The sequence below is a fragment of the Lactuca virosa genome, chromosome 8, assembly GCF_052849685.1.
Source record: "Lactuca virosa cultivar CGN04683 chromosome 8, Lactuca_virosa_CGN04683_v6, whole genome shotgun sequence".
Lineage (NCBI taxonomy): Eukaryota > Viridiplantae > Streptophyta > Magnoliopsida > Asterales > Asteraceae > Lactuca > Lactuca virosa.
Genome location: NC_136433.1, coordinates 165,354,698 through 165,379,625, shown reverse-complemented (window position 1 = coordinate 165,379,625; position 24,928 = coordinate 165,354,698). Strand labels below are relative to the sequence as shown.

At 30.8% G+C, this 24,928-nt stretch overlaps 2 protein-coding genes across 2 annotated transcripts; one reads left to right on the top strand and one right to left on the bottom strand.

Moving 5' to 3' along the window:
* The first annotated feature begins 3,509 nt into the window (after positions 1-3,509).
* On the top strand, positions 3,510-5,954 carry LOC145132082 (beta-glucuronosyltransferase GlcAT14B-like). Its single transcript, XM_079066735.1, has 5 exons — positions 3,510-4,378; positions 4,715-4,790; positions 4,893-5,008; positions 5,100-5,456; positions 5,544-5,954. Exons 1-5 carry the CDS (start codon positions 3,808-3,810, stop codon positions 5,699-5,701), a joined length of 1,278 nt encoding a protein of 425 aa, XP_078922861.1. The 5' UTR covers positions 3,510-3,807; the 3' UTR covers positions 5,702-5,954.
* A 10,128-nt stretch (positions 5,955-16,082) lies between these two features.
* Positions 16,083-23,874, bottom strand: LOC145131035 (polygalacturonase QRT2-like). The gene is made up of 7 exons (XM_079065769.1): positions 23,611-23,874; positions 17,581-17,751; positions 17,460-17,486; positions 17,173-17,380; positions 17,009-17,129; positions 16,391-16,616; positions 16,083-16,310 (listed from the first exon to the last, which is right to left on the bottom strand). Exons 1-7 carry the CDS (start codon positions 23,872-23,874, stop codon positions 16,083-16,085), a joined length of 1,245 nt encoding a protein of 414 aa, XP_078921895.1.
* Between the last annotated feature and the right edge of the window lie 1,054 nt (positions 23,875-24,928).

Sequence of the window (24,928 nt, the reverse complement as noted above, 5' to 3'; positions counted from 1 at the left end):
TTTGATAGTTGCTGTCTGGGAAAGTGCTGTATGGGAAAGTGCTGTCTGGGAAAGTTTTCTGACTGGGAAAGAAACAATGCTGTTTAATTGTACATATGACTGACTGTGCTGAATGATGAAAAATGACCATATTACCCTGCTGTTCTATTCTGTGATGGATGAAGTTGCTGAATGATTATAAAAACATAAAAATTATCATACAAAATCAAAATTACACAATAATCATTTAAAAATCCGAATACAAATTGTCTTACAAAGTAATTAAACATAAATCAATCAAAATCCAAATAGAAACATACTGAAATTGAAAATAACATACTAATTTGCATACATCTCTAAAGTAAACCGGGTGAAAGTAGTTGATTAGCAATCTGCTCACGCAAAGTAGTCATGTATTTAACGGCTTCTGAACCCCACTTTATGCCTTGTGTGTTTTCGCCTTCAATTCCTCCACCGTGCACATCAAGATTAACCATAACGTTCTCTTCAAAATTTTCAAATAACTCATCTTGGATATTGTATTTCCTTATAAAATTATGGACCGCGACACAAGCAATGACTATGTCTCTTTGTATCGGAAAAGGATAAGGAGCCATTTGTTTTAAGATTGGGAATCTCGCCTTCAATACACCATAAGCACGCTCAATAACATTTCTAAGTTGTGCATGAGCAAGATTGAACCTTTCTTCTTTAGTTAAAGGTCGACGTCCTCGAAAATCGGCTAACCAATACCTAGTGCCACGGTACGGAGCCATGAACCCACGAGTGTTGGTATATGCGGCATCACAAATATTATATTTATCTGTAGGTGAGTGACATTTATTATATAAAGAATATAGATAATAAAATTTATATAAAGAATATAGATAAACTTATATAAATATTAGAAACCTGGTGGAGGGAATGGAAATCCGGAAGACGGATTGAATGCAACTTCTTTCAAAACTCTTGAATCATGTGCTATGCCTTCCCATCCAGCCCATACAAAGGTGAATATCATATCAAAATCACAAATTCCTAATACATTTTGATAACATTCACCTTTTCCTCTTCCCCTATACCTCGTTTGTTGATCAACGGGCACAACTGCATGTACAAGAGTTCCATCTAGTGCACCTATTGCTCCGGAAAATATAGATTTTAACCGTCTTTGTCGTTCTGAGGCATGTCTTGTTGGATTAGGATTTGTTGGTACTATAATTTCTTTTGCAAAACACATCATTGCATTTAAGACCTCATGAAAACATTGATGAATGGTTTGTGTGGAGTGATGAAACATTGGGTGCACAGATCAGGGAAAAGGAGGGGCACAGTTTTCAAAGCTCCTACAATCTTGTTCAACTGTTTAACATTTTGAAATTATCAAACCATTAAAAGAAAATAATCATATTTCTACTATTTGTTTTAAAATTAGACGAATATATATTACCTTCGTCTCCGTCTCCCATTGTTCGTCAGTCAAATTAAATTTATTTGTTAAGGGATCATATATATTTCCGGTTTTGCTTTTAAGTTTCACCCAAGCTTGATACTTTCCTTTGTAGTAGTCGTAGTGGTTTCTCATCTGTTTTTGGTCAACGACTAAACCGTGTTCCTTTAATAATTTTTCGGCTACAACTTTCCATGAATTTGGTTTGAGGGCACTACCCTCACGACCATTTGTGGTTACTTCTTGGATACAAGCATCAAGAAAAGTTTTGTCTAAACTTTGGTCCCAAATGATTCTAGATTTCCTTTGTGACATGTCTATAATAAAAAAAAACAACAAATATAACCAAAAATCAACATGTATATACAAAAAAAAACAGCATATAAAACCAAAAGGCAGCATACATATACAAAAAAAAACATATATAACCAAAATTCAACATTTATATACAAAAAATAGCATATAAAACCAAAATTCAGCATGCATATAAAAAAAACTGCATATATAACCAAAATTTAGCATGTATAAACAAAAAACAGCATGTATAATCAAACTTCAGCATGTGTGTACAAAAAACAGCATATATAGAACCAAATTTCTGCATTTATATACAAAAAAACAGCATATATGTTCATAATTTCAGCATGTATGTTAAAAAAAACAGCACATTTATAACCAAAATTCTGCATGTATATATAAAAAACAGCATTTACAATCAAAATTTTACATATATATACAAAAAAAACAACATATATATTCATTAATTCAGCATGTATGTTCAACAAACAACATATATGTTCACAAAAAACAGCATCATGTTCACAAAAATCAGCATATTTGAACAAAAATCAACATGTTCTAATAACCACAACATGAATGTATGCTTTAATAACCACAAAAACATGTTCTAATTTTGATTTCAACCACAAAAACAAGTATAATGCACAAATTCTAAAAAATAAGAAATCCGGAAAAAAAAACTTGTTCACAAAAACATGTTTTGATTTTGATTTCACTCATAATTTCGAAATCAAGAAAAAAGAAAGATTAATTGAAAATCCTTGCTGATGGATCGAGAAAAAAAAAAGAAAAAGATGAGAATCTTGTTGATGGATCGACAAAAGGAGAAAACGAAACCTGTGGGGCGGAGCAGTAGGGCGGCGGTGGTCTGCTTGGCGGGAGGAGGTTGGCCGGCGACGGAAGATGGATGCAATGGAAGGTGGGTAGAGTCGATGATGACCGATTGAAGATTGCAGCGACAATGTATGCGTTTTTTTTTGTTAGGGCACAAATGTCCAACGCGTCCTTCTTTTCCATTCAGACTTCTTTTTGTGGCTGTGTGGGAAAGCCCAATCTTATCGGGAAAGACGAAGTTTTTTGTGTAAAACAAACAGTCTTTCCGGCCCATTCAGCCGGAAAGATCTTTTTGGGGCTGGAAAGACACTTATCAAACAGGGCCTTACTTACGTACCAAACAAAGTGACTTCCAAATCTTGAACTTCACTTTAAAAACGGATACATCATACATTATATTAACTTGTAACTATTACTACTTTACATCAAGAATGAAAATTTGTTATTACAAACATATATATTCGTGCATATCTTAATATAATATTATTAGATCACTAGTTTATAACCCGTAGGAACTATGGTTACAAAATTAAATATATCTTTATAATAAAAACTTAAAATTATTAATCAATTATCTTAAATAAATTATTAATTAAGATATTTTTTAGTTATATAAAATTATAATCGTTGATTTAAATAAATACGTGAAATTATATCACCCTATAATTTGTATTAACTTTATTTTAATTTTTATTCTAATGTTATTAATATAATGTAATTAGAGTGAGAAATTTAAATTTTGAAATTTATAATGGAAAATCAATAAATTTGAGAAGTGGCATGAAATTAATTATAAAACATAATAGGGTGACACATCTCAAAAGAAGAATCAACCTATTCTTTTATTAGATAGGGAGATATATATTAAAAAGTCAAAAGATAAACTTTTTAATAATTATTGATGCGAAATTGAGGCAGAAGTTGACGCCCACACAGACCACTTTCTCTACCCCACATACTTCACTAATCACTATTCACTGCTGTGCCTGTGCGAAGACCACAATGTGTCCGTTTTCTTGCAGTAATCAAACTTCACGAGCACTATCTCCCTAGATTCCTTTCTCTTGCTGGATCGAAGAATAATTAATCATCACCCTCGCATTTAATTACATCACCTTTTTCTCATTCTTCACTTTCCCAAATCCCCTAATCGATTAAAGACGATATCAGGATCAAACTTCGAGAAAAAACCCCCAAAACCATCGTCTCCAAATGCCCAAATTTGATCCTAACTGTAACTCCTGATGTTTTCATCAATGGAGATCGCCGTTAAACCCTTGAGAAAGAAAACATGGTTTCTCCCTCTGATCTTGTCTCTCCTCACTTCATCAATCCTCGTAATTTTCTCCCTGTTCTTCACTTCAACTTCGAATCCTTTTCATCAAACCCCCTTAAAGTCCAAAACCCAACAAAACCCAGTTTTTGTTGAATCAAAACTGTACATCTCACCCACGAAACCCGTTTCATCCATACCGAAACTTGCGTATTTGATCTCTGGTTCGAGTGGTGATGTTGAGTCGTTGAAAAGGACGCTCAAGGCATTGTATCATCCATTGAATCAGTATGTTGTGCATTTGGACCTCGAATCTCCCGCTGAAGAACGATTGGAGCTGGTTGATTTTGTGAACAACGAGGCTGTGTTTCAAGAAGTGGGTAATGTTAGAGTGGTGTCTAGGTCTAATTTGGTAACTTATAGAGGACCTACTATGGTTACGAATACGCTTCATGCTGCTGCGATTTTGTTGAAGGAAGGTGGTGATTGGGATTGGTTCATCAATTTGAGTGCCTCTGATTATCCTTTAGTCACCCAAGATGGTACGCGATCCTCAATTTAACTATCTTTGTCCATTCAGGACTTTCGTCGAACAATTGTCCCGCATGGTATTTTTTTTTTGGCAAAATATGTACAATTTCCTAACTTCTTGAAAAATGTCAATAAAATCGATGCTTAAAATGGGTAAGGATGATTTCTTATGTCTTTTCTGATTCGTGTTTGACATGAACCGATTAAGAAAGCCCAACTTTATTGCTTCATTGATCATATAATCAATAAGGAAACATCCATCGTGAAAAATGTGTAGCGATTAGTTAAAATATCCCCCTTTTGGTGCTTGTTTCTTCACTCAAAGCTCGTATTGTAATGTTTGACAGATTTGCTTCACACATTTTCAACTGTTCCTAGAGACCTAAACTTTATCGAGCATACAAGTGACATTGGTTGGAAAGAGTACGCACATCTTCTTACCTTTTTTAGTACTACAATTCTTTATCTATTTCCATATAAAAATGCAATTTTTTAGGGTTCTTCATCTTTTCTTTTTTCTTGTAGATACCAAAGAGCCAAGCCTGTTATAATTGATCCAGGGCTATATAGTCTTAAAAAATCAGACGTATTTTGGGTCTCCCAAAAACGAAGTGTTCCTACTGCTTACAAGCTCTTCACAGGTAAAAAAATTCTTCTAACACATTTTCTTGAAAATAATCTTGAACATGGTTTTGTATTATATAATAATACAATTGATTTTATTTTTTATAGGTTCAGCATGGATGATGCTTTCAAGACCCTTTATAGAATATTGTTTATGGGGATGGGATAACCTTCCAAGAATTGTCCTTATGTATTATGCAAACTTTCTTTCATCTCCTGAAGGCTATTTCCACACTGTAATTTGCAATGCTGATGAATTCAAGAACACAACTGTAAATCATGACCTTCATTTCATTTCATGGGATAATCCACCAAAACAACACCCCCATTTTCTCTCCATTGATGATTATCAAAGAATGCTCGAAAGCAATGCCCCATTTGCAAGAAAATTTGGTGAAGATAAAGAATTGCTTGATAAAATTGACTCTGAACTTCTTGAAAGAGAACCCAATGGCTTTGTCACAAGTAAAATCTCAATTCTCTTTAAACTATTTTTCTAAATTCTAATCAAGAAACTCAGTTTTACCAATATATATTTTAAATAATATGCAGGAAGTTGGTTGGAAAGAAGTGATACAAATAGAAGCATAGCTGAAAGCATAGCCAAGAATGTAACTGAACTAAAACCAGGTCCTGGAGCTGAAAGGATTAAGACACTTATAGGTGGTATGCTTTCAGACAAAGATTTTGATGCAAAGCATTGTGTCTGATATAAAAAAATGGTTAAAGATTGTATGTATGCAGTATGCTCTCCAAGATGAATTCTTCTTGGAATATTTTACTAAAAAGATCTTAGATTTATATATAGATATTAGATATTATTAGCTCAAAACTTGCAATAATAATCTTGGATGAGATCTAGTTCTTGAAACAGGATCCGAGGTTCATTCACTTCACTCCAACTTCTGTTAATTGACTGTCATCGGCTTTTCCATGGTTGAGTTTATTATTTATTTTTTTCCATTTTTACCCCTGAGCAAGGTACGGATTTATTCAAGTTTAAGGTGATGACAACTTGGCAATGTTGCTTGCTACATGATGTTAAGTAAAGATTCTTGTAAAGTATGTTTCTTGTATTGATGTTTTCCTTGATCATTTACAAAAAAAAAAAAAAAAAAAAGGAATTTTAAGAATGGTTATGGACTTATGGTGATGAATCTATTGATTGGCTATATGAATGTTGGATGTAAAGTCTCCTGGTTGAAATGTAGTCATCAACTGTTGGCGACAGGGGCAAACTTGTCAATTAACTTGTGTCGTGTCTACACATTATCATTGAAATAGAAAGTTTATGATTGGTATAAGAGAGCTACAGACCTGTCCTAGTTATTGAGTTGGCAATTTTGACAAAATGAGAGTAGTGGATGTGAATGCCATTAATTCTGGGATACTTTTATGAGATTAGATATAGCATTATCAACATTAAACACTTTGATAAAATAGCATTAGAATATCTTACTACGTCGTATTTACTAAAACAAGATAATGTGGTAAGAGTGGCAAAAGTGAATCGTTTTGGGAGTCTTTTAAAACGGGGGAATTTTAGGGAGAGACCAATAGCAAGATATATCTTCTAAATATCACACGATACAAGGTTTGGATAGGTAAGAAGCTCAAGCTTAGGTGATTTTTTTTGGTTGGTTGGTTGTTTTGGGCATGTTAAAATTTTTAGTTCACATCCAAAGAAATTGGATTATCCAAATGAGAAAATGGGTTAAATCTTGGGTTTGGGGCATGTTAAATTTTTTTGTTTGGGGCATGTTAAATGACACCCGTATTTGTTTGACCCACAAAGGAGGAAGCTTTGGAAAGCCGCGACGTGGTGTTTGTTTTTGAACGGCGAGCAAAATATATTAGCATGAGCTTTGTTTTCAAACAAAAATTTACAGCCCTTTCGATCCAAGACCGCCCCTGATGCGGGCCCTAGTGTGGATGCTCGAGCCCTTATTTTTCCAGAGACCCATGATCGGGTGATAAAAAGGGCTTCACGAAAATGGGCTTAACTAGCCCAAATGAGTTGAAGATTTTTCATTATTAGCTTATTAAACGCTTTGTTAGTGGGTATTTAATAGTTTAATAATGATAGTTCAATAATGGATCTTTAAGAGTTTAATAATGACTATTTAATAGTTCTTTATGTTGGATTAAAATGTCTAAACTTATAACTAAATTGGTATATATACTTGTAATTAAAAGTAAAGTCTTTATTGAGTTGTCGTCATAACTAGTAACTGAACGGAATGACATTTGCAGAGAGAGGATAATTTGTTAGTTTATTATGTTTTTCATTTGAACGACAAATCTAATCAATTCCTAAACTACTCCTTAATTCCACTTATGTCCACGACAGGACTTGAACCCTCAACTTCAAGGAAGGAGGCAACATCTGATACTGTTGGGCTAGAAGTTCTTTGTTTGTTAGCTTATTATGTGAATAATAAATTAATTAAAAATGATTTATTAATATGTTATATGATTAATATATTAATTAGAAATCATATTAATTAAGAGTTAATCAGAATTAATTTAGATTCAGTTACGAGTTAATTAGATTTAATTAAAAGTGTAAGGACTTCAACTGTAATTGTTCAAAAGTTGAACAAATGTAGGGTTCCAGAACTTTCCTATAGAGGACAGTTTTGGGTGCCCTAATTAGGGTTTCTGGAAGCCTCAGAAATATAAGGAAACTGGATAACAACCTAGATTTGAAATATTATTATTATTATCTAAATTATGGTTTCCAGGGTTATCCTAACAGCTATAAATAGGTCCCCTTGGGTAGCCTATTTTCGTCCATCACTTCTACCAGAGGAATAACTGAATTTCTTCCACTCTCATCCTCCCTCCTCTTGTCTTCTAGTTGCTAGGTTTTGGGTACAAGTCATTCGATACAGTAAACTTTTGGTGCTAGCTTTCTGAAGTATAAAGGAAATAATCAAGAGAATTAATTGCTATAATAACTCTAAAGGTATGTAAACCCTAATTTTTGTAATTTCGATTTACTAGGGTTTCTCTAGGGTTCTTGATATTCATAGTATGTTGCTATTATTTGTAAAGACATAGATCATTTATAGGTTGCATGTGCCTTTAAGTGTTAAGTGCATTTTCCACATTCACATGTAAATTTATAATCTATAAAACCCTTCAGTGGTATCAGATCCTTAGTCTCAAAATTAATTGTGCACGAGGTGAATTGATCAAGGTAGGGTTTATCGAAAATAAACCCTTGCCTCTTGAAATTTCGACTTTTGCTAGGGTATCTTGAAACCCTAGCCTCCTTGCCTTATTTTTGAAATATGCCTAGGGTTTCTAGTTTCCTTATCTTGTTATTTTAATTGTCTTCAAATTTAAACAATTAAAACTTAGTAACCCTAACCCTTTTTTCGAAAATTAAAAGGATAAGGATTAAATTTGAATTATTTAATTAAGATAATTATTTAATTCCTAAATGATTTAATTAAAAAATAAACATTAAATCAAAATTGGTTTAAATTGATTAATTAATTTAGATAGTTAATATTTAAACATTGTGTTTTAAAAGTTTTAAAATACACATTTTCAATATATATATATATATATATATAATTTAATCTTATCAAATGATTGGTCTAGAAGTGTTCTCACGTTTTCAATCTTTTCTCCTTCTCGATATAACATCACCATGTATATCGTTGAGAACGGGAAAAAATTGAAAACGCAAGAACACTTCTAGACCAATCATCTAGTAAGATTATATTAATCGTTTTGTATTTAAATTAAATAATCACATATTAATATTAAATTAAATTTTCCTAAAATTTAGTGATAATTAATTTAGTTACCTAAAAAAAAGTGACTAATCAAATATTATTTTTTTAATGGAATATAAAAATACTACTTATCAATTTTTTTTCTCACAATAAAAAACTACGTTTTTATTTATAAATTTATTGGATTAGTTTTTTAATTAAATTTTTATATAGTTATATCTATAAATGAATAAAACATATTGTAGTTTTATGGAGACAATTGTAATGACAAACTAGAAAAGATTCCCCGGCGTTGCTGGGGTCGGAAAGTATTGCTTTGTAAAGTAAAGTAGCATGTTGGTTGCTTTTTGTCCGTTAATGTGAGGGTAATTTGGTCTTTTCAGGTAGTAGGGACTGAATTTGTCACCATGGGTAAACCATATGGACAATTTATGTAATTTTGGCGGTGGTGGTGGTGGCAGATGGTGGGTGGGTTTATGGTATTGGGATTTAAAACCAAAAAGAGAATGTTAAATCTGGTAAATCACAGGGACCAATCGTGTAATTTTATCTAACAATAATAATAATGATGAGGGACAATTTCTGCCAAAAGACTAAATACTAATAATATGGGTTGTTTGTGAACAATAATAATAATAATAATGAGGGACCATTTCTGCCAAAAGACTAAATACTAACAATATGGGTTGTTTGTGAACAAAAACATAAAGATGAAGGTTCAATGTTGTAAGTTGGAGGACCAAAATTGACAAAAAAGGTGCCACTTTACTGTTAAAATCTTTTATAACTTTAATATATATATATATATATATATATATATATATATATATATATATATATATATATATAATAATTAATAAAGACAAAATGAAAAAGAAAAGCAATACATTTGTAATCCTAAAAGATTGACACGGTTGTATATCCATAAAACAATAAACACGATAATAAATAAATAACAACATTAATATTCATAAATGATCAAAATATTATTCATACATCATTATATATAAAACTAGACGAATTCCCGCACGTTGCGCGACACAGGTTAAAAATATATTGTTAAAATATTTAAAAATATATGTTTAAAATGCTTATTTATTGATATTAACTTTGACATAATATTTTTACACTAAATTATATATACAAAATCTCAACTATTTTGAACAATATTATTCATTGACATCAAACCACATTCCTCCTTAATAGAATTAAATATAATTATCTATTTAGTATTATTTATAAAAAATATTATGATTGATTAATTTAAATTTTTTACTTATGCGATTATTTTCTACTTTCAATAATGATGATCATTTAGAATACAATTTATTTGTAGCTAACGTTACATAATTTTTAATTTGATGTTATTATCATTTAAAATTATTGTTTATTAACTTAAACCACTTATTATTATTAATAATTTAAAAAAGACTTTTAAGAAACACTAAATATTATTACTCAAATATGAAACCTATACTAAGTAATAAAGTGATAAGATTGACAACTTACATTTCAAAAGAGACTTTCATGGATAATATAAAATATCCATGATTTTTCTAATTTACCATTTATTATTATTATTAATAACTAATAAGTGAAAGAAAAGTTTTAAAAAACACTTACTGTTATAATTAAAATGTTAAACATATACTAAGATATAAAGTGATAAGATAAACAATTTGCATTTTAAAAGAGACTTACATGTATAATATGACATATCCATGATTTTTAATTAATTATTTCTTTGAAGCAACACACATATACAAACATATATATATATATATATATATATATATATATATATATATATATATATATATATATATATATATATATATATTTATAATATCTAATTAAATACTATTTATATCACATTCCATAACATATGATTGATAATATGAATCTAATCTAATTTACATTTAAATTTCAACCACGACAACAATGATTGTTTTAAAAGAATACTTAAACCAAGAAATATATATATATATATATATATATATATATATATATATATATATATATATATATATATATATATATATATAAGGATTAGTATATATAACAAAGTTACAAATTAAAAACTTTAACATAATAACATGGCTCGAAAATGGTCCAAAGCCCTCAAACCAACACTAAAACCTTTAAACTTGTTTTCTTTGTGAATTTTGTATGTGATTTGTATTTGTGTTTCTATTCAAACAGATTGACCTTTTATAGTAGACTATCCATTAATTGCTTATTAAACATATTATATAAGTTATAAATTTTTTGAATAGTTAATCATTATTAAGAGACTTTTGAGTGGTATTCATTTAAATAGGAGGTTTCAAATGAATATGGTTTGAGTAAAAATATAAGTTGAATAGCCTTGAGAGTTTCAAATGCATAAGGTTCAAGGAAAAATGCTAGCTTTATAAGATATATAGATGACCGTTATATTCTTTCGCTTCAGAAAAAAATACAACAAAAAATAAAAAATAGGGATTTTGGTTCGGTCTTCGGGTATTTCGAGTCTAGTTTCCCGGTTTTAATTTCCCTCGAGTTTTGGAGACTTGGAGTTGCTCATCTGATCAAGCACACAATAAACAAAAATAAAATAATTCTGTCAAAAATAGTGAATCCTTGCTCTTTACGACGTAAAAAAATAAAGAAAAATTGATAAGTCAAAAAATAAACCCTTATCTCTTATTTCAGTTTATTACTACTCGACTGTGATCGCTAATGAACCAACAATGTTTTCTGACTCTTCACACCTCACACCTGATACATTCACACATAAGTAAAAAAAAAAAAAAAAAAAAATTACACTTAATACCACAATCACATAAAATACACAAGAGAAAAAAGCCCCTGCATGGAATTACAATTACAAAACAGACCTGTTCATAATTAATTTTGCCAAAAATAGCCCCTTTCCCGGTTGTTGTCAGCTTTCTTGTTCACGCCGTTTTTTTCGGTCCCAAATAACAGATTTAACCGGTTATAACAGGAACCGGTTTCTTCTTATCAGTTGGGTTTTTACCTGATGACCCTTATTATTATTATTATTATTATTTTTTTTCATTTATGATTAAATCGTGGTTTTTACCTGATGATAAAATAGGCGTTATTCCCATTCCAAAAAATGATAAAATGATAACAGAGACATCTAGCAAAGAATCAATGATGATTCTCGTAACAAACTACAACCAAGATTAACTTAAGTGAAGTGGAACTCAATATACTAACCACTGAGTGCTTCAATTTCAACTTATTATATATAGATATTAGATATTATCTTGGATGAGATCTAGTTCTTGATGATGTTTTCCTTGATCATTTACAAAAAAAAAAAAAAAAAAAGGAATTTTAGAATGGTTATGGTAATGAATTGGCTATATGAATGTTGGATGTAAAGTCTCCTGTTGAAATGTAGTCATCACCTGTTGGCGACAGGGGCAAACTTGTCAATTAACTTGTGTCGTGTCTACACATTATCATTGAAATAGAAAGTTTATGATTGGTATAAGAGAGCTACAGACCTGTCCTAGTTATTGAGTTGGCAATTTTGACAAAATGAGAGTAGTGGATGTGAATGCCATTAATTCTGGGATACTTTTATGAGATTGGATATAGCATTATCATCATTAAACCCTTTTATAAAATAGCATTAGAATGTCTTACTACATTTCAACATCCAAATAAATTGGATGATCCAAATAAGAAAATGGGTTATCTTGGGGTTGGAGAAGGTACTAAATGACACCCATAATTGTTTGACCCACAAAAAAGGAAGCTAGCTATAGAAAGCCGAGATGTGGTGTTTGTTTTTGAACATTGAGCAAAATATATAAGCATGAGCTTTGCTTTCGAACAAAAATAGCTCTATAATAGCCCTTTCGATCCAAAACAACCCCAAACTCTAGCTTTTTCATGCCAAAAGAGCCCTATAATCCCGTCTTTTTCGAAAAAAAACAACCCAAAACTACATTTTCTAGGTAATATAGACCAACACTAATAATTTTAAGTCGTTTCTATACATAACAACCCCAAAATACAACAACCATTTCTATTGTAATAACTCAAATTAAAATAAACATATAAATATATGGTATAAATATATTATTATGATTATGATTAATGAATTAATTAGGAGTAAATAGAGAAATTATGGAATTTTAATTCCAAAACCCGTCACTTGATTAGAGTAATAAATTTGGACTTTTTGGTTAACTAGAAAAGTTACAAACTTGGGCATTATAAAAGACACGAGAAATAGAGTGGAATGCCCACAAAAATTGTGAAGAAAGGTGGAGAAACAAGGGAGAATTCATTGAAGGAAGTTGTGAAGTTATTTTTCGTAGTTTGAACAATTAAGGTATGTCTCTCCGATTTAAGATAGAATTCGTTGTTTGAGTAAGATTACATTCATGTTCTACATGTTTTGGTTCAACAAAATTGTCTCTGTCTTGGCCAAAAAAAAAATAAACGAATTTAGTGAAAGTTGAGTTGATAAATTTTGTTATAAAATGATCGAGAATTATGCTGTTTATTCTAATTATGTTACAAATAATGGAAATAAAGAATTAACTGTTAAATGGAAGTATTCCAAAAAAACAAATTTGAGCTTTAAAAAAATTGACAGAAAGTAATGAGGAATTTTGGGTGAAGAAGAAAGAAAATCGGATCTTTTGGGGCGGGCATACAATGGGTTTGTAAAGCCTTGAACGTTGTTGTTTAGAGTGAAAAACGAAATTTTATAATGAGTCTTTGTAAATTCATATGTTAGCTTTACAGTACCTTCTTTCTTTTTAACTGATATCAAGGTTACAGATTCTACCCTAGAGTTTTAATGTCTTGTTGAGTTCTCTTTGGTTAAAAAGTTCATAAATATTTTAACATTTAGTCCTTACAGGACCAAACGCTTTTGTTCTTTTCTCTAATGAAAATCAAATATATATAAAGCGAGTTTTAGTGAACTACTAGCTATTATTATTGTTATTAAAACCAACTTTTTGTGTAAGTTAAGTGCGTCTGAATATTTTTCCAAGTCTCTAGAAATACGGTTTTAGTCCTTGAAATTTTGATAAATTAATATTTTACCTACCTAAAGGTAGTGTCGTACTTTTGGTGAGTATTAGTTTAAAAATGGAATTTGCATTCTGGTAAAGTAATCAAATCAAATATTAAATATACACGTTAATGTTGCAAAATTTTGACAAATATTTTACGGCTTGATATTTTTAAATATGTTGATATGTCAAACATAGATATATTATTTCTACTAAAATAGTTATGAATGTGGTCGTTAATGTAATTACATAATTACAATTTGTTGGCCGAACGAGACACGTGTATAGTTGAACCAAAACAAACTCATAAGATTTATTCTAGGATCATTGTTTTAGAAAAAACTTGTTGATGAAATGTAGGGTACAAGTAATGTGAGGAGATTCGATTAACATCTATCGGCAACAAAGTGAGTTTTCTCGTGTTCTGTGGTTGCTCGCACATAAATGTTTGTCATGCGTTTATTATGTGGTTTTTATTTATTTATTCATAGTATATTTTATGATAAGTATGGTTGTTTGAAAATGTTATTTTGAGTTGTTTATCTATTGTGCGTTTTTTCGGGTGACATGTTTAGCGGAAATGGGTGAGGTGTGTAATCATCGTGAGCATGACGGATGTGTGTGATCGGCGGGGATGGGAATTGAGAGTTATACTCATTTCCTTGGATATTTAAATACTTAAGTACAATGGATGATGAGTTGTCTCAAGGAGAAGGGAAATGAACCTTTGGTTTTTTTTCTCTGGATATTTAATCGTTTCCCTAAATTATGTCATCGGGTGATATATTTTGTTGTATGATTTATTGAAACTATGTGATAAAACCTTTTGTTTTTTTAAGTGATGGACATGTATGTGCAACACGAACTCACTAGGCCCTAGGCTTACCCATTTAGAAACTTTAAATGTGCGCAACCCAGGAAACTATTTAGCAAGTGGCAGTTGAAGGCAAGGAGAAGGATTTTACAACAAGACGATAAAGGAGTTCCGCAAAGACGTAACACCCGAAGTTGTTCAATTGAAGATTTTATTTTATTTTATTTTGCTTCCGCTGTAGTTTAGTCTATAAGTAAGTTAGAATTTATCATGGGAGATGTTGGAACGATTATTTGTCATTTAATCGATATTTGAAAATCGGGGTGTTACATCTATTAAGAACAACCTTGAAACTCCACTTTAGGTTGAGTTGATGACCTCCTCGAACCAAGTCGGACCAACAGGCCATTGTAGATTGATTGAAATTTATGAAAGAGATGACATCCACAATAATTATCATATATACATATTGTTGGTGATTTTATATCATAAATGTGTATTTAAGTGTAACGGATTGACTTGTTGACCAAAAATCAATCTTGATGAAATTTAAACAAGTTAGGAAGGTGCGGAGTGCACACTTGTTTAAGTTCATTTAAGATTTAAAGTTGACTGTTATTTAGGGGCGAAGCCCCTAAACGAACGGGGGTCCGGGGGCAACGCCCCTGGGAGCGGGGTCCAAGGGACGGCAGCCCCTGGCGGGGTCCAAGGGGCAGAGCCCCTGGCTGAGGTCGAGCTGCCAGGTCAGCGCAAGAATTTTGATTTGGGTTATATTGATATATTAAAAATGCATTAGAAATCTGAATTTTGGAAATAAACTCGGTTTTTGACTTTGTTTTGACCCTTATATAAATAACCCGGATTAGTGATAGGTTTCAGACATCAAACTGTTTTTTGTAACAGTTTTCAGACATACAACTGTCTGGTGACAGTTTTCTGATGGAAAGGTTATTTAACTAATTTTTGGTCTTCATTTTGATGGTACACACGAAATTCATAACACCCAGATTCTCTGTTCTTGCTCTCATTTATGAGTCTTATCCGATTAAAGGTTGGGAGTACCACCCAAATACTTTAATATGAAAGTGTATACACAATTCTCAGAATTTCCAAGCCTTTTTCTATACCCCAATTTCTTACACATACATACATACATACATGCATACGTGTTTGGTTTCTGTCGGTAATCACCGACGGATTTCGACAGTACCGTATTGTGTTGGTGTTTTGTCACAAAAGCATTGCTAAATTAGGGCTTTATTTTTCGTCGGTATTCCGTTGGTGATTTTCATAGGTATTCTGTAGCTTTTGTAGTTGTGAAATATCTAATCACCAAGTGGGGATATTTCATTCCTGAAATGTATGTCATTTAAGATAACCTTTCATTATAATATATATTAGTAAAAGCGGTTTGGATTTATAAAGATACATTGCCATAATATTTGTGATGAACTCATGAACCCTTAGTGGATGAGATCTAGTTCCTTAAACATGATCCCGGCTTCACTTCAACTTCTGTTCCTTTAGCATTTGTGCAACTAGAAATCACCGGGTTACCTTGTTGAACCGACACCAAGTTTATAATTTCCATTGTAATCCTTGAGCAAGGTACGGATTTACTACAATTTAAATTGATAGCAATCTTGGTAGACGATGTGCCATAAAGATTCTTGTAAACCACATTGCTTATTTTGACACCGGTTTCCTTGATCAAACACAAAAATTAGAATTTTATGATCATGAATATATGTTTATGCTAAAACCACCCTAATTAATGGTTATTACCTCTTCTTTGCATCTGCCACGAACGTCACAATAATTTTGGTCTATGATGATTGGGTTTTTTACGGCATCAAATTCAATATTCTCGAAAGTAATATTTCGAACGTTGCCTTGACCTCCTTGCCAAGTCTTGATTCGAGCTCCATTTGAGGTTCCTTTCAATGTGGAATCTCGTATGTGTATGTGCTCAACAAGAACAACTTTTCCATTCTTTCCTAAGCTCCCAATACTGTAAGCATATGGTAGAAAAAGGAGTTGTGGAGTCACAAGCCAACTTGTGGAGTTTGTTACACAGGACAAGACAAGACAAAACATATATAATGGCCTTGTATTGCGTTTGAGGTGCATTGAATTAGCAGTAAGATAAAAAAAGATTAAAAATTTTCGTGACATTCAAAAAATATATAATATAAGTCGCTCTCTCATGTGTGGATAAGACGTACATGCCCTTTTTATCATTATATTAGCTCTAGAAATTAAGTTTGTCTAGTCGCGAATCCATCTTTTATTCTATCTCATGTAACTAAGACATTCTATATGTTAATAGGGTACGATAACTATTTCATGACTATTTTCCTTATCTTTATTATAAGAGGGTGTAAGGGGTAAGGGGTTGCTTACCTTATACCATGCCCTGGTCCACAATCTATATCGACTATATCTATGTTTGATGTGTAGTCCCCTATTGATATGCAGTCATCACCTGTTGGTGACATGGATAAAGTTGTCAATTCACTTGTATCTACACATAGTTTTCTATAAATTTTATGACATTTACAACAAACCTGTCCCAATTATTGAGTTGGTGATTTTGACAAAATGAGAAGAGTGGATGTGAATGCCATCAGTATTGGGGCTATGTTCAGGAGATTGGATCGTCACATTATCAACATTAAACCCTTTGGAATCCTGTATGAGTACGTGAGTTTGTGGGCTATTAACTATATAAATGTCTCTTAATGTGCTCTCCTTGCATGATATAAACTTGAAGATCTACACCAATTTTAGCCAACAAATTTGATTAATTGTAATGTACAAACATTGGATGAAACATGGTTTGAGTCAAACTTACCGTTGGTGCTAGTTTGGTGCACCCCTCCTAAAAACATGAAAAATGTTATGTCATGTAGGTTTGAAAACTTTAGACTAAAAAAACTTTGATTTGCAATTAATTAGTTACGAATTTAAGATACCAGTTCTGGATGATATCGACATGACTGGTCCCACCAACGCATTCCATGTCCATCTATAAGGCCAGATCCATACAAATTAAGGCCTGTTACATTTTTAAAAGCTAGCCATTGACTTGAATCACGACCATTCCATGATTCTGGAGCACCTGGAGCGATAATTTTTCCAAAAATCTGAAAGATGAAGTGATGTATGTAGATATTACAATGATTGTTACTAGAATTTGTTATGAGATTACCAAATGGTTATATGACAGTACTATTATTTAGGCTAGTCACAAAAATGACCCAAACATAAGGTGGTTGACCGGTTTCCTCACCATTTGGTCACTTTTTTTAAATTTGTTTGTGAGGCGTTATAACAAATGTGATCTTATAAAATCTAACTTTTTGTGTGCATGATCCTTCTTAACCAAGTCCCAACTAGAGATAATTTGAATAAGAGAGGTGCTTATATCCCCTTTACTCTTTGCCCATATGAGTCTCTATATCTTGGTCATTTAATGGGTTCTTGTCAATTTGCTTCCTAGATTCTGAGGAAAGTTTTAAGTTGGTTGGGGGCCTCACCCCTCCCGGGATTATGAATTTGGATTCGATTCACCATATTAAGGCTATGATAGCAGATTAATTGATATCTGAAAAGAGCTCATAAAAATGATGTTTGATAAAACTAGTTGATAAGGTAATTGAAATATATAAAATAATAGAAAAAAAAATATAGAAGTTTGAGTGTTTTTGTAATTACTAAAATGGATATTTGACAGAAAGTTTTAAAAACTTAATAAGTTGGTTGAAACTCTAGTCTTAATAGCTTTTCAAAAAGTTGATTTATAAATTACTTTTTAGTTTGTCGAACATGATAAAAAAAATATTTTGAAAAATAAGTTAGTTGTGGCGTGTCAAACATAACCTAAAGATGTTACGAATCCATGATTATTTTTTCTTATTATCAAATATGGGAGTCATAGCATAAGAAAGTTAGAATGTCTTTGTTTTGGCATTCATGATCTTATCTCATTCTTTTTTCGACGTATTCTCTTTGTGGCTAGCCTCTTGCCGGTCTTTCTAATGAAATTATTGTTCTAGAAAAATCATTGACCGCCTTTTAAAATTTATCACAAAAAATACCTCTAATTTCGTGAATTAAAATTTTGAAATACTTTTATTTTGAAAAAAATTGTTTTCTGAATGGTCCCCAAGTTTCTCAAATGATATGAGTTGTGGGGTGGCATCAATTAAGGTGTACATGTATTTAAAGTGACAACTTTCTTAACAATGGTTGTTCTTATCAAAAGCGTCTCAACAATTAAGGAATATTACCTTCTCTTAACTTTTAAACAGTTAGAATCATCCAGATTTATCTGATAATCCCTTATAAGAAAATTAAAAAAGTTTGGATCCAAAAACGTTTGCTTAGGCATTCCGCTAAGTACAAGAGAAAACAAGGAAAATTTAGTAATCTAACCATAATGTAATGTGTATTTAAAAAAATAAATAAATAAATAAAAATTGTTTTTGGTGAAAATAACCACTATAATGAGAATTTTAGACAGAGAAAGAAAATTCCGCCATAAAAGCATTTCGGATTGATATTCCAAAGTTCCTGACTGAAATTTCGGAGTTCAAAAAAAAAACTCCGGAATTTTAAGAATAAGTTCAAAATCCAATGAACAAATCCGAAATTTCAAGAAAAAATTATTTTTACTTAAATCTAATCAAAAATTAAACAAACATAGTAAATATAAAGTATATACGATATTAGCGAATGAAATCAAACATTTAATTGAAAAACGTTGACATTAAACACTTCAAAATTAAAATTCGAACACAAGTAAAGATATTTATTTGGAAAAAAAACAAAGAAGAATCCCAAAATTTGAAGATCAATCCAAAATGGGAAACTCAGAATAAGTGGTCATTTTAAAAAAAACTTTTTTTTTCATTTTCTTTAATAAAATCCATTTACAATGATTAGTTTATTCAATTTCATATTTTTATATCACAGGATAGAAAAAACTAAATCAAGTAAACAATAGCTATAAAAACAATTGATTTAATATGTTTTTAGATTAATAAAGGTTAAATATTTATTGGACTTTAAATAAAGTTTGGCGTTTAATTAATAACAATTTTTAAAATTAGAAAAATTACAATATTAATAACTAAATATTAAACTTTTATTGATTGGAATACTAAAATAATATAAATTAGGATTTTACCCGCCGCGCGTTGCAGCGACAGTAATGAGTTTACGTTGAATTTTGACGATTATATTGATAAAAGTTAGACACTATTGATTGTATTGATAAAAGTTAGACATTGTTGGTACCACCAAAATAACTCCAGTTTATACCGTTGAATGAAAATGTATTATATGCGATCGAAATCATACGTAGGAAACGTACATAAGAATAATTACAAAAGCGTACACAAAAGTTACATCAAAACGTTAAGAAACTTGAATTTATATCGACATGTATATAAAAATAAGCAAGTAAGATTATTTTATTAAGTCAACGCATGAAAGTTCAAACAATAAAAAACCTATTATATGTGATCGATTGATATGTAGGAGAAATATATAAAAATAAGCACGAAAACATAAAAATAAAAATAAAAGTTACGACGAAATGTAGACAAACTCGAATTTATACCAATATATATATATATATATATATATATATATATATATATATAATTGACGAATTAAAGTTCTAAATGTTGGCAACCTCAAATTTATATCGAGTCATATATTAAAGTAAGTACGTTAAAAATTAGTTTTTTTTTTCAGTTAACGAATAGAAGTTAATAAGGAAAATTAGATTATACAAAGTTCAAAGTCAAATGGGTCAAAACGACATTTTACAAAGTTTAAATGCGAATGGGTGAAGACGCACTTTACAAAGTTTAAAGCTAAGGGGGACAAAGAGAAATTTTACAAAGTTGAGGGTGGTAATTATAGAAAAATCATATTATATATACCACGGAAAAAAACAAAAAAAACTTAGAAAATAAAAGGCCTAAAGTGACAATGTACAAAGTGCAAAATCGATGAGTAAAATGATATTTTAAAAAGTAGAGGAGTATAAAATATCATGTCATAAATTAAATAAAGGTCAATAGCAAAAGAAACATAAAAGAAAACGGTCTAAAACGGAAAAGTAAAAAAGTGAAAGGGATGAAAACTAAAAGAATGAGACACAGAGTTTAGTTTTTAGAAGATATATAATGTTAGAATATTAGTGTCTTATAATTCAAAATTAAAGTAAAACTTTCACATTTCATTTAAAAGTTAAAAGATAATATAGGTATTACAAAAGTTAAACAATATAATAAATGTGAGTATCATAGATATGTATACATATTAAATAAAGTTTTAAAACAATATAAAAATGACAAAATTAAATAAAAGGACCATGTGATTTACCAAAGTCACAAACTTAGTCTTTGCTAATTTTTTTGACATACATGGTCATTTATGATTTCTAAAATTTGCATAAATGATTTTTTTTGCTAACACCATTAGTTTTCGTCCGTTAGAGTGAGGGTAATTGTGTTTTAGATCACTTTAACGCACTATTAGGAAAGCAAACAAATCAGGCATACGATGCGGTCCATGAAAAATTACGTGACCAACGAGCGGCTTGTATCAAATTTAATGGCATATTTGAAAATCATAAAAAAAAATGTGCACAAAAGTGGTAGAAATGATTTCAATATTTTATTAACCGTGTGCTACCAATGCAAGTTTTCCAACGGCGGTAAAACATTTGGCCACCAAAAAGCGTGGAATGTTTGTCTTGTGGGTCCAAAATGGGTCCTTAATCTGGAGGCGATACATTCGGAATCGACCACCGACTCCGAAAAAAGACCAAGAACTTCCGAGTCAGATGTGGGTTTTGGCCTCGACCTCAATGATGACTTCGACGACACCAAGGGGGAGGGTCCACCGAAAGTCCACCTTCGTCGACCACCGGAAAAGTAAAAAGGGAAACGGGCGACGTCTTCATCTGGAAAAGCGAGTACCGACGAAGTACTTTCAGAAAAATAGACAAAACTCTACTTTTTCTCGAAAAAAATGTAAAAAAAACAGAGGAATCTTGTCGCCAAAAAAATAGCACTTACCGATCTTCAAATTATAAACACAAAGCCCCAACCGGATCTCGACCTGGAAAATCTAGTAACATTTTTAAAAATTCAACGAAAAGTCCGTGAAAAATACGACAATTAGGTTCTAGGATTTTGTAATATTTATGTTTTAATTTCTATGTTTTTTTAGTAATGTAAGTTTAAGTTTCTCTCTCTTTATGTTTTTTAAGCAATGTAGGTTTTAAATTTCTATGTTTTTTAAGTAATGTAATAATTTTTATTAGTAAAATGTAATTTTTTTTATTTGTAAAATATTTATTTATGTTTAATAATTATATTTTTTATTTAATCTAATGTCAAAAAAAGGAGAAAAGATAAATAATGGAGAGTGATAACCATTTTCAAAAGGTATTAATGTGGTAATGAACATGTAGTGGAGATGAGATGACGTATATATCACATCATATTTTTAATGGAGATATAGTGACTATATCTCTTAGCCTAAAAATTAAAATTATTTTTACACTAACGGATGAAAACCAATGGCGTTAGCAAAAATGACAATTAATGCAAGTTTTGGAAATCACAGAGACCATGTTTGCCATAAAAATTTAATAAGAATTGAGTTTGTGATATTTAATAAAAAACAAAAATCATTTATATAATTTTATCTATCAAAATCGAAATAGCTAGCTCATACAACCATTTAATTCTACTATTACATCTATCTTTTTTGTCCATGTAAGGATAACTTTGAAACATCAACTTGGACTTAAACGTGAGGCATTAATAAATACAAATTTGAACTCAGGACTTAACTAGACATTTCATGTAAATAGGAGGACTTTTATGACAATAATCCTAATATAAGAGCTAAAATAGTTATAAAAAACATGCTAAATACATTTAATAAGACTTTTGTTGATGTTTTAAGCCACACATATATCATGGAGCTCTATATATGAATTATATTTAAATGGTATCTTTATTATTGTAGTAACGATAAAAAGAATCACAAAAAAAAAAAAATTCTCAAAATGATATATAAATTATCATTATTGTGTTTTTTAATATAAAAATACGAGTTTTTTTTTATTAGTGAAAGTAATGTTGATGATATCTTTATTTTATGTTTTTTAATAAATAAATATAAGTTTTCCTTAAATAAATTTAGTATATATAAAAAGAAAATCTCTAGAAAAGTCCTTAAACTTTAACATTATTAACTGAAAAGTCATTTATTTTTATTTTTATTATTTATTATTTTATTATTATTATTATTATTATTTTTTGTAATTTAACATTTAAAAGCGACACTAACTAGGTACAGTGGTTGTTTTTCAACAGTTTACCGGTTTTAATTGTTAAATTGCGAAAAAAAAATTAGGTGCGACTTTTGTTAGTAGAGCCAAAATATATGGATTTTTTTTACAGATTTCCCTAATTTATACAAATAAACTTATATTTATATTCGAGAGACTTTAACAACGAATTAATATGGACATCTCATATAGTTTGTTTTTTACCTCATTAACCCATCATATAGTTTTTTTGTTTTTTACCCCCATTGACCCAACAAAAATGCTTTAAATATTTGATTTCATATTGAGGTTTAATATGCACAAAAAAAACAATTTGTTGTGTAGTTATAAGTTTCCAACTAATTTTCTTAAAGATAACAAAGTCTTTACCGATCACATCTTCATTTTACAATAAAAATATATATTAAAAAAAAAATCAAATATCCTCCTATTTGTTTCTATACATCTTTCTACTCATTTGATAAAAAAAACTGTCAAAATAAAGAAAAATGATTAAGAGAGAGAATTAGTGATGTTAAAATGTCATTATTCTATATGAATAGAAAAATGAGTGGAAACAAAATGTAAGAATGATATTTATTTTTTCATAAATAAAATAATATAAAACATAAATAAATGTTACCACAAAACGAATGCTCTGGGGGTTGCATGGTCCAACAAACATGAGAGGATTCAACAAGAAAGTCCCTTTAGGAACTATCACTCTTGCATTTTGTGTTCCTGCATTACACGCATCTCTCCATGCATTCACAAATGCCTTAGAATCATCAACTTCTCCAAAACCACTAGCTCCATAATTAAAGATGTTGAATTCATTAATAGGCCAAGCAACGATACCACTAACCAAACCAAGAAGCAACATCAATGGAAACATAATTTTCTTCATTATAAAATAAGAGAAAGAAAGAGTTATGTATGGAAAACTATATCATAGAGGTGAATATGTGCTAGAAAGATGGTGTAAATGCTTAAGTTAACATGTATTAAGTATATGAGGAGTTTTGGTAGAATGTAACAAGCAAGAAGTACAACTATAACGTCCCAAAATTATGACCCACAAATTTCAATTTTAAATTAATAAAATAAGTGTATTCCAAAAACAGTATTCCAAAAACATCATCAATACAATCAAAATAAAATAAGTGTATCAAACATCATCTCAATCAGAGTAAATCGCAAAGGCGGAAGTATGTGGTGTGTGCAATGCAGTCATCCCGAGCTCTTCCCCTTGGAACCAGAAGTACCTGAAACATAAACTGAAAACCGTAAGCACAAATATTAGTGAGTTCCCCAAGATACCGCATACCATACATATATCACATAACGGGCCCCGCCCATAGACTATAACGGGCCCCACCCTAACTTGCATAACGGGCCCCGCCCAATGAGTATAACGGGCTCCGCCTACATACAATTCATACTACATAACAAGTAATAGCATACAAAGTAATCATCGGGCCCCGCCCAGTAAGCATACAAGCATATACACATACTAGTGTCACACAGACAACGAATATTCTAACATAACAAATCATGGGTCGGCATTGGTGCCTTCGACCCGCTAAACATAGTGATGAAACTCACATCGTACTGCTGAATCACACTGATAATCCCTGGCTGTTGGTCCGACAAATCCCCGAACTATTAATATCAAATAACACCCAATTAACTATTGGAGTCAAATCCATATCCTTAAATCCATACTTAGGGTAAAAAGAGCATTTTACCCCTTACGTAGTTTGGCCCAAGACTAAGGCCCAAACTGATGGGTTTTGAGCATCCTAACACTCCTATGGTGTACATGCAACCCTAGAAACCTTGGATCTATGTTTGACTAAGATACATGCAAATAATTATTTTTTCCAAGGTTCTTATCCTAACTAGCATGACATGGGATACTTGAATCAAATAAAACTAGTAGAATTACTTACCTTGTAGTA

Excerpts from the sequence above, each read along its gene's own strand:
- LOC145132082 (XM_079066735.1), top strand. The coding sequence starts at position 3,808 with ATGTTTTCATCAATGGAGATCGCCGTTAAACCCTTGAGAAAGAAAACA. Across the intron at positions 4,379-4,714 it reads TCCTTTAGTCACCCAAGATG|ATTTGCTTCACACATTTTCA; the intron begins GTACGCGATCCT and ends AATGTTTGACAG. Across the intron at positions 4,791-4,892 it reads AGTGACATTGGTTGGAAAGA|ATACCAAAGAGCCAAGCCTG; the intron begins GTACGCACATCT and ends TTTTTCTTGTAG.
- LOC145131035 (XM_079065769.1), bottom strand. The coding sequence starts at position 23,874 with ATGAAGAAAATTATGTTTCCATTGATGTTGCTTCTTGGTTTGGTTAGT. Across the intron at positions 17,381-17,459 it reads GCACCAAACTAGCACCAACG|ATCTTCAAGTTTATATCATG; the intron begins GTAAGTTTGACT and ends AAATTGGTGTAG. Across the intron at positions 16,311-16,390 it reads GTGGCAGATGCAAAGAAGAG|GAAACCGGTGTCAAAATAAG; the intron begins GTAATAACCATT and ends TGTTTGATCAAG.